At 43.7% G+C, this 10,812-nt stretch overlaps 1 protein-coding gene across 14 annotated transcripts; it reads left to right on the top strand.

Moving 5' to 3' along the window:
* Window positions 1–1,848: 1,848 nt before the first annotated feature.
* On the top strand, window positions 1,849–10,539 carry LOC307017945 (uncharacterized protein). Of its 14 annotated transcripts, none has more exons than XM_079647923.1 (10): window positions 1,849–1,984; window positions 2,435–2,527; window positions 2,669–2,770; window positions 2,857–3,027; window positions 3,786–4,212; window positions 4,308–4,414; window positions 7,061–7,121; window positions 7,204–8,432; window positions 8,540–8,677; window positions 9,548–10,539. In XM_079647923.1, exons 3-5 carry the CDS (start codon window positions 2,701–2,703, stop codon window positions 3,995–3,997), a joined length of 453 nt encoding a protein of 150 aa, XP_079504049.1. In that variant the 5' UTR covers window positions 1,849–1,984; window positions 2,435–2,527; window positions 2,669–2,700; the 3' UTR covers window positions 3,998–4,212; window positions 4,308–4,414; window positions 7,061–7,121; window positions 7,204–8,432; window positions 8,540–8,677; window positions 9,548–10,539. The 14 variants fall into 14 exon arrangements, with proteins under 14 accessions (XP_079504049.1, XP_079504053.1, XP_079504047.1 ...); XM_079647927.1 differs by having other exon boundaries at window positions 3,786–4,414; window positions 7,204–7,307; window positions 7,824–8,432; XM_079647921.1 differs by having other exon boundaries at window positions 3,786–4,414; window positions 7,204–7,472; window positions 7,824–8,432.
* Window positions 10,540–10,812: the final 273 nt, after the last annotated feature.

Raw genomic sequence — 10,812 nt, 5'->3', positions numbered from 1 at the left:
ATGCAAGGGCTACTTCTGCACCCGAAGGTTAAACGGACAGCGAAGTAGAATTTGGACTCCCATCTGATACCGAACATATGCCACTGAGATGGGTGAATGGGAATTATTTTGAACGCGTCAGTAATGTCTGCTTTGGAGAGCCACGCTCCTTGCCCTGCGAATTTGATGAGCTTGATGGCATTATCAACTGAAGCGTAATGAAGAGAAATACTCTGGTCGAATAAGGCTATTGATGCTGCAAAACGGGCCAGCGCGAGGAGCGGACAGATCGAAGATGAGCCTTTTCTTCTCAGAGTATTTGCGTGGAGCGACCCCTATTGGGCTTGTCCGGAACACTGGGAACGGAGAGGAATGGAAAGGACCGATTAAATATTCTTTGTTGAGCTCTTTTTGAATGAGCTGAGAGACTATGGTGGGTTCTTTGGTGGCTGACTGAAGGTTTCTTTTGCCACTAAAATCACTGAGGGGGGGGGGGGGAAGGACCCCTAGCCTGAACCCTTGAGAGAGCCCTGACAAAAGATAATCAACGAACACAGGATTTGGGTGAGTCGAAAGCGCAGCTGCTAAATGTGTGGTGTTAATGGAAGTTGAGGGGTGATGTTTTAAGAGGTTTTTCCACCACGTTGATTCTGGCGCGGGAAGGGGGGCCGGCGCCTTGGGCAAACTGACCTCGGGTGAGCATCCCTGCAGGTACTGCAAATATGAAGAAAAGTACAATGAGGGTAGGAACACACGTTCGCATTAAAAGAAACGCAAATCTTATTATCCCCTTGTTTGATCACCTGACGGTTTTGTTTATTGTTCCCAGAATACTGCGTGGGGAAAACGCTAGACCCGGAGAGAGGCACTGAAGGGCGGAGCGGAGAGGTGTGGCCCTGCGCTCCGCAACTGATGCAAGAGACGACTTGTTGCCCGCCGGTAGCCATAACGAGCAGCTCGGTATCCAGCACGGACCAGTCCAGGCGGATGTTACAATGAGCTAAGTGCAGCGCTGCTTTGCTAGAGAAACTTTTATGGTATTGATAAAACACGGATTTCCCGTATTTGATGTGAAGATCGCCGATCATGGCCAGATAAGCATCTAACTCCACTCTCCTTTCAGGGTAAACTGCGCAGAGGGCATCGCGGAAGATGCTAAAAGCTACCAGAAATTGCCCTATAGAAAGGTCTTTGAGGAGCCGGGGGTCTGCAGATTTAAATACCGCAGTAATGCTTCCTCCCGAGGCAATGGCTTTGTCGCACTCCGGGGACGGCAGAATAAGGCTGACTAAATTAATGTCTTTCCCGTCGAGGATCTTAGCTCTGAGCCGTGAGGAGATGTTAGCGGCTTGGGGAATGTAGGGCCTACCTGAGGGAGGAGCCGGGAGGGCGGAAGCCAGAGATTGAGAAGGAACTACCGTGCCTAATGCAAAATCCTGACCCGGCTGGGCCGCCGCAGAGGTTGAAGCTCCGGCCTGGCCTCTCTCCATGGACTGGAGGCGAGCGTCGATTAGGAGCATAGAACTTGCCAGAGATTGCAGTGGGTTGACTAGGCTGCCATCGAAGAGGGGCTGAGTGCCGGAGCTCCCGGGCTGAGCGGCGCTGGGCTGAGCGGCGCTGGGCTGCTGAGCGGCGCTGGAGCGAGCCTGAGGAGTGGAGGATTTCTTGGCCGAGCTAGCTCCTGGAGGACTCGCTTTTTTAGACCTTTTGCCCCCGTGGCCGCGAGAGCGCCCTCGCCCTCTTCCGGGGGGGCTGGCTGGAGCTGCTGGCCTGGGCTGGGAGACCGCGCCGGAGGCTTGGTCCGACAGCTCACGGAGCTGGGAAAGCAGGAGATCTGGGGCTGGGGTGATGCCCTGCTTGCGGAGATGGGCGACGAGGAATTCTGCCTCTGCTGTGCGAGAGCCGCTGCGGGCGCTCAGACGAGAACTGAGGCGACGGTGACTTGAGGAGTTTGACGCTTCCTCTGGAAGTGCATCGGAATCGGGATCAAGATCCTTTGAAAAATGTAAGATCTCTGAAGAGTCTGAATTAGACATGGTTTTTTTTTTTTTCGTATCCAGTGTTTTTTAGGCGTAAGAGGAGTGTAAGCTACCAACTTAGCGCGTTGACACCTGGAAGACAGCTGATGGAAAAGGGGAGAGCATATATAGAGGGATTAACAGGTGCGATAATTAGGCTTGTGGATGGTACGAAGTGATAGGTCTTCCTGCCTGAACTTGCGCTGAGCTTCATTTGTCTTCTCATCTGACATTACATATTTATGAAGGATGTCTGCAATGTAACCTCATGGCTATATACATTATGTTCTCCCTTATCCACACTTCCTCTTGCAAGTCAGATGGTGTCATGGAATGTTTCAACTGTTCTTCTGAAGGTCTTGTACTGAAAACTGGTGTTCTTTGCATTATGGTGTTGCATGGCGCTTTTGCTCTGACATTTTCTTTTTTTGGTAAAGATCACAGAGAGGGCAAATGTGGAAGCTGCCAGCTTCAGCGACTTCAAAAAGGAGAACAACCTTGATCAGGAGACCATACAGCAGCGGTCACAGGTAAGACATACCACAGGTTTTCCATATATACATCTGTTAATTACTATAAGTTTAGACACACAATATAAGTTGGCTATATGTTGAAACTGAGACTGTCAATGATTGTATCTCTTCTCCAATTGTTTTTTTGCAACTATTTAGAGAGAGTCTACGCCCCAGGATGTACTGAAGGAATGAGGGTGGATATTGAGAACATCACCGTCACTCTTTTGCGCAGGAAGCAAGATCTGTATCGTCATCATGGTTTGTTGTCAAACGTAGTTATTGAAATTACACTTCAAAAACATTCTGGCACCATGACACAGTTTTGTTTCCGTTTCACTTTGCAGACAGCAACCAGGCAAGGCAAAGAAAGAGGAAGAGAATGAGAGAGCTGAAGAAGAAGCTTCGCGAAAAAGTTGTGCAATACAACACCGGAGTGCAGGAAGAACAGATTGACGAGGAGTTGGCTTGCAGTCTGACAGAGGGCTACATCCTACCATGGGAGAGGCATGCAAATGGTAGGATAATTGCTAGTTTGGCTTTTTTTTTTTTGTCTATTCCAAAATATGATAATGGTGATACCTGCAAATATGTAATATTTGTTATTAGTTTACATTATAGAGAACCAATGCTATCGCTACAAAGATTCGTGTCTCAGAAATGAAAATCATTCTGTAATAATATAATTTATGAATAAATATTCCTTGTCCACTACTCCATTCCTTTCCTCAACCTAAAGGCAACACCTTCAGGTTGACGAGGTCTGTCTTTGACCAGGTAATGCTGGTCAGACGTTTGGAGGAGGAGCAGAGCATCCTGGTGAAAGAGATGTAGCAGCACATCATGTTCCTTCTGAAGGAAGTGCAAGAAGTGGAAGCACTCAGAGGACAGACTTTGGAGGACATCAAAACCAGCAGCATGTCTGAGATCTTAACATTTGAATATTTTCATCCACTCAACACATTACATGTCTTACATAAGTAGAACACATCTGTCACTGTGTCAGGCCGAAGTGAAATAGGAAATTACTGAAACTATTCATTATCAAGATCATAATCGATTATTTTCTGTCTATTGACTATTTGTTAAGCACTATCAAACATGAATCAACATATCCCATTTGGCACCCAATATATAGTAACATCCTTCAGTTTAACATGGATTTACCTATTTTGTAGTGTTTTTACATATGCAGCATTGTACAATGCAAAGAGATTTGCAATTGTCATGGTTTGTTTACATTGAGCCCTTTTTCTGTGTTATTATCCCTCTACAGATTTTGGTGACCTGACCGAGGATGCTGCACATGGGCTCAACAGTGTCCTCAGTCGGAGGTGGCACTTCCTCAAAAGCCAACACAAACAGGCTGTACATGTGTACAGCGGTGTAGCTGCTTTGGAATGCCATGATCTTCAATTACAGCAGGACATTGAGGAGTCGGATGACAATGGCTACACTAGCCCTGAGTCTGAGGAAGAAGATCTGTAAAGGTTTCTGCCAAGCAACACAGAGGCACTGGAGAGCTCTTTCACAAGCGACGTGTCACTTCCACACGCTGGCGCACGCCATAATAATGACAAAACACATTTAAAACACACTTAAAGCCATTTGTTTGATTGTATAATGTCGGACTTTTGGAGTCCGTCAGGACCGAGGGTCGGAGCAGCTCATAGTAGTTGCTTTAGAGAATTTTACACCCGGAAGTAAGTATTCTCTCTTCTTTGCTTGACAAACCCAGCGCCATAGAGACTGAGAGTTACGTCATCTCCGTTCACTCCAATGGACCACTTTTTTACAGCAATGGCGGATCGTGGAGCCTCTCAATTGTTCCCCGGAAGTTAGCGCCAAGGCTAGCAGCGCAGTAGAGTTGCAGCATAATAGACCGTTCGTGACTGACTTTTAAAGGTAAGAAGAAGTTTAAAGATTTATATTGCGGATATTATCAGTACATCTGATTCAAATTAACATGTGTATTAAAGGATGGCAGTGGATTATCCCTAAATTAGTAGATTTAGGGAACGTTTACAGATAACAGATTAAGCTACCGGTGTTGCAGTATAAGTTGAGTCATGACAACTGGCGACATTCTATTATTTTCGTCATAGGAATCCGGGGCGTGTACATTGAGGACCCATTGTTGACTTACCAGGAAAGAAACATCGTTTGTCGTTTACGTTCATCTTTTGCAATAGATGCCTTCCTAAGATCACTTTGCTGCACATTCAGTACTCGTATGTGAGGTTGTGGGTGAGAGGCCGATATCGTGACGCTTACAGGGAGGTATCGAACATTACAAAGTAGGTGACTGTGTGGATGCCTGTTCAAAACATTGCAAACTTCAATAAATCATTTAAATTATATATTTGTGTCCGACTTTCATTTGTTCATCGTTAATGTGATGTATAGTAGCTTTGATAGCTGTCCATACCTTCAGACAGCCTAAAAGTAAAACACAAGTTGTTTATTCACAGCCCGAACGCTCATCGAGATGACTGGATCAGTCATGACAACTTGTGATCAGCTCCGATTAAATTGTGATATCAATTCTATAGCTAACCACCAGGGAGCACGTTTATTTTATGAAATACCTGTATCCCTCTCATCACAACAAGACTCTACACTGTGCAGGAAAAACAATTACATACATGAAAATAACCTTGATGCATGGGAATTAAACACAAAAACTATCTTCCGTGGCTATACTGATATGTCACAGTAACGGTAAACCACAGAAAAGTAAGTTCAGCGGGGCACAAGTTGAATACATATAATACGGTAGTTCTATTATGCCTTTAAGCCTATACGTTTAACCCATAAGAACCCGGACCCATTTCTACTTTTGGGGAAATTAAGGGGAACGTCATTTAGACTAAATAGACACATTTCTGACAAGTAACCCCCCCTAGTGTCAAATATCTGGGCTTTAATGGTAAAGTAACTCTTATTTATAACTTAATTAACAAGGATGATGTTTTGGTTTGCATTTGTTTGAACATACTATGAATTGAAGAATAGCGCATATGTTAACTAAATATAATTGAATCAGCTAAATTATCTGACCAGACCATAATCATATTTCTAATTGTGCATATATGTCACTCTGGGTTTACTGTGAATGTTTAGGGTTAAAGTCCCGATGTGACACCATGTGTCACAGCAATATTTATGGCATTTGTTTCATATCAATTTCATCAAGAAATGTTTCCACAACAGGTTAAATGTAATCAGAATCAGAATACCTTTATTCGTCCCACAGAGGGGACATTTACATTTTTTACAGCAGAAAAGAGCCGAAGACAGCTTAATGTTTAACAAATGACATGTCATGTAAGCATTTTTATTCTTAAATGGCTTGAATATTAACTTCAGCAACAAAAAACCTTTCCAAATCTAGCTAGTTATGTCACATGTTTTAGCCTGACACATGGACATCTTGGACATCTTGTTATGGGAAGACAAAAGCAAACGACAAGGACCATGACCCCAGACTGTTCAGTGTGTGTCACTTAGGGACTTCATGAGATAAAAAAGGCTAAAGCTGTATAAGGAACTTTCCAGAACATTTAAATTTCATGTGACACCCGTGTCTAAGCAATTCTGTCTGCCTTCCGTGTTCCTGTTGTTATTTACTTCCTCTCTGCCTTCTTCTGATGATTTATCTGTTAGTTTGTGTGTTTAATTCCCATGCATCAAGGTTATTTTCATGTATGTAATTGTTTTTCCTGCACAGTGTAGAGTCTTGTTGTGATGAGAGGGATACAGGTATTTCATAAAATAAACGTGCTCCCTGGAGGTTAGCTACAGAATTGATATCACAATTTAATCGGAGCTGATCACAAGTTGTCATGACTGATCCAGTCATCTCGATGAGCGTTCGGGCTGTGAATAAACAACTTGTGTTTTACTTTTAGGCTGTCTGAAGGTATGGACAGCTATCAAAGCTACTATACATCACATTAAGAATGATGAACAAATGAAATTCAGACACAAATATATAATTTAAATGATTTATTGAAGTTTGCAATGTTTTGAACAGGCATCCACATAGTCACCTACTTTGTAATGTTCGATACCTCCCTGTAAGCGTCACGATATCGGCCTCTCACCCACAACCTCACATACGAGTACTGAATGTGCAGCAAAGTGATCTTAGGAAGGCAGATATAGCAAAAGATGAACGTAAACGACAAACGATGTTTCTTTCCTGGTAAGTCAACAATGGGTCCTCAATGTACACGCCCCGGATTCCTAGGACGAAAATAATAGAATGTCGCCAGTTGTCATGACTCAACTTATACTGCAAGACCTGATCAAGTTAGCAACACACGTTGAACAGCCTTTTAATTGTAAATTCCGTTCTCTTAATGTCATTTCGTCCAACGTTGTTGAATTAGAGAAGAGGGGCTTCTAAACGGGATTGTATGCGGGGGTGGAGGGAGTTAAATATTAGATAAATATAACTTTGGTGCGTGTAAGAGTGAGTGTTTTTAGCAGAGCCATATTGTGTCCTTGTGATTATGTTGATTATTACCTGTCTGTATTATGCTGCAGCTCAGCTGATTTTGGATTGATGTCAAAGGGAGAGGGACTTAAGTGAGAGTGAAAACACAAGGTAAGTTTAATACTACTGTTTTATATAAGTAATCATACTAAACATGTATTCTATCACTGTATTATATAAGTAATCTTGTTAGTAACCTACTGTATGGCAGGTGGAGGGGCAGTGATGTTACAGGTGGAGGAGCAAGACTGCAAACTCACAAGACAGAGAAATCAAAGTTTGTTCTCCAGAGAAGAGGTTGATTTCACTTCAATTTTTTATTTCATATTTTCTAAAGATGTGGAAATGGCACAAAAAAAAACTTGAGACCTGTAACCAAGACAACTGTAACAACATGAGTAGAGAGCCACCAAGGTTTTTCAAGTCCCTCTCTTACTCCATTTGGCCAACTCAAACTTCCAGGTACATGACGGGACACCTTGCTTGTTTTTGTTTGCGCTCCTCTGGCTGGGTGCTGGCAGGTGGAGGGGCAGTGATGTTAGCTGGGTGCTGGCAGGTGGAAGAGCAATGTTTAGTCCACATATTTCCATTGCAATGACTAATGGAAATGATTGCAGCTGTGGATCTGTTTGTGGCTTGCTGGATGTGGTAGCTTGGCTGCTGTTGTTCCTTTTCACCTTTTTGGATTGGCTCTTGCTTCCAAAATGGCCATCTTTTAATTATAATTTTTTTCTGTCATTTCTGATTTGTTTGGCCTCAATTCTCAGCCTCAGCCGTATGAATCTTTTAACGAGTTTTTGATGTACTCCACAGCATGACGGCAGCCTGCTAGAGAGGGCCTTAGCTTCTTTCTCCAAGACACCCACTGCGTTGGGGAGCTGCATGAGGGAGGAACCAGTCTTGGTCCTAAATAGTTCCTCAATCTGGTGAATGAAGTCAAAGGCTTCTTGGGAGGGACGACAAAGAGCACCTGCCTTGAAGTCTTTTAAGTCCACTAACAAGCTGTTGTCACCAGAAGGACTCTCATCATGGTGCTCTGTTGCAATTTTGCATTTTTCACAGATGCTGGCAAACTTGATGATTTTGTGGACGGTGTAGCCTGCAAGATGGAAGAGAATACATTTCTCAGTTTTTGTGAGGTCAGGTGCAGCTGCTCTGTTCACCGCCATCAGCTGTTCCACTCTGACTGATGGAGTGATTTTTGGCTCCCCTGTGTCCAGGAAGTCTGCCAAAAAGCTACTGTTGTCTTCCTGATAGCTCCCAGAGCTGATGGTGGTGAGGAACTGCCCCACAGATATGATTCTCAGTGCATGATGGAATTCCACTGGAGTTGGGACAGGATTTGTAGACCTCACACAGCTGAATGTATTTTCAAGGCAGTCTTGTGTGAACCTTGACGTTAACACACACCTGTGTCCTTGTGTAAGCATCTCCTCTTGTATGGCCAAAATTGATGTTGTTGCCATTATCACCCCTGTTTGAACAGGCTTCCAACCTCCCTTTTGACCTATCTTTATCCCACGAAACAGATGGACGATGTTCTGGAGGACGGTGATGGCCTTTTGGTACTCCTCCATCTTGAGCCTGCTCAGGGCTGTAATTGGATGGCGAGATGACATGAGATCAAACCAACGATCGACCTGCTCCAGGAACCACGCTGTCGTCAGGTAAGACAGAGGGCGGTTTTCTTGCTGCGCCATGTATTTCAGCCCAGCACTTGTAGCCTTACTGAACACATTTAGAGCAAGACCAACCTTCATCTTATCAAAGTGACTTGGCTCGATGGCTGCAGCTGAAAGATGGGGAGCTATTTTTAATGCCATCCCTTCCTGAAAGGTCAATAAGTCCTTAATGGGGACCACAGAAACCTCGTTAGAGGGGAGGTTGTCTCTGTTAACAACATCCTCAGGAATTATGAAGACCTGCCCACGGACAAGGGCACTTTTTAGATTTTTTACCAGATGTGGGACATCGGGCATGAAATAAAGCTGCCTGCCTGGTTTTGCTGGATGTGGCACCGATGTTTTATTTTGGTCCACACCAAAGGATTTCCACATGGCTCGGTTAGGGCTACCCATGTCGGTGGTGACATCAAGCACATGTAGCCCTATTGATACTGCCCTCTGTATTATATCAATAATGATTGGCCTGTACTCTGCTCCATTGGTAACATTGCCAGTGTAATGATATGCCACTACTTGCTTCCACCGTGTTGTGTTTCCAGCCAACATAAACACACAAGCATGTGTTGCCACTCCAGTGTGACCTGGTAAAGTCACATCACCGTACAGTTTGCCTGTAAAGCGAATTTTTAAAGCCTTCTTAATTGTCTCATTGCTCCATTTCATCCCCTTTGTGGTGAGTCAGCCTAATGCTTTAAGTTGGTCTTTTGAAAATGTTTTCTTATAATTCTTGTCCCTAATTTTCATTGTTTTCTTGAGAGCTGCATTTTCCTTCCTGATTTTTCTTAGTGCAGACGTTGCTTTTTTGGTGATTCCTTCTTGGCTCTTTAATTTTCTCTTTAATCTTTTTAATAGATCTGTTTGACTGGCTGCTGGTTCCCTCGTATGCTGACTGGCTTCTGGTTCCCTCGTATGCTGACTGGCTGCTGGCTGAGTGGGTGGTGTCCGCCCTCCCTGTCTCTCCTCACTAGCCATGTCCTCTCTTTCTTCACCCTCACTTTCCTTTCTCTCAGTCTCCTGATCCCTTCTTCCCTCAATCTTTGAGACTAATTTAAGTAGAAGACATGGCACTGTACATTTTCGAACATTTAAAATATTATACCACTTAAAAATAAGAAATATGACTTTTGTTACTAAGAGTTCATACTTATTATACCTGTGTCACCTTTCACACTATAGCTGTGATCATGAGCTATGGGCTTTGTAGATACAAGTCCCGGGGTGAATCGTGGTGCAGGGGCCCTTCTCTTTTTGACCACAGGGCGATGCACGAAGATGGTGGGTATAGCCTCTGCTCTCAGCCTAATCTTGCCCTTTTTTGTCTTGACAAACTGGTCTGCATCAAAATGTGCCTGCGGAGTGACTTGAGGTTACTTCACACACAGAACAACTCAGTTTTGTCTGCCCACATACATATTCCATAGTGGTTGAATACACAGTATTAGGAAACACTTTATAGTTACTGGACATGTTATACTCATTACATACTGTATATAAAATATGACCAAGAATGTGAGACAACTTTATAGAAAATCATATCACATCTGTTAATGATGCCATTTGTCATACTTTGTTAAAGTCACAAATAATAAAGTTCCATAACTTCAGTTGTGAACAAAGACCACACCTTATCTCCCTAAGGCAATTTCCCATCCAATAGGTGTGCTATATAGGTGTGTATAACCCTTTCTCCTGTCTGTTACTCCCTCTTTCAGCACAAGAACCAGAGGGGGATTCAATGGAGCCTGAATACCTGCACTGAGACCCTCACTCTGCACCCTGAGTCTCAACTATGTGTTTTTCAAGCCTTTCTCTGTTTTTTTGTATTAAACAAAATATTAAGCTTTCCCAATGGTGTGGTTTTCGTTTTGTGAAAAAGTGCAAATGCAATGTTTGTATATAATTACCTCACATATTTTTTTGCTGTTGGTCGTGAAATTGCTCCTGCTGACTTGAGCCAGCCATTTTTTCCTCCGCTCTGTGTCAGTGGGGAAGCCGTACATTCATAGTCCTTTCTCGGAGCGATTTGAGCGTCCCCAGGCAGCACAACAAACCATGGTGGCGACTAGGAGGCAGCACAGCAAACCAGGACAACACAGAGGAAAAGGCACAGACAAACT

The sequence above is a fragment of the Notothenia rossii genome (genome assembly GCF_949606895.1).
Source record: "Notothenia rossii genome assembly, chromosome: 9".
NCBI classification, from domain to species: Eukaryota; Metazoa; Chordata; class Actinopteri; order Perciformes; family Nototheniidae; genus Notothenia; species Notothenia rossii.
This window is presented reverse-complemented; position numbering and strand designations above follow the sequence as displayed.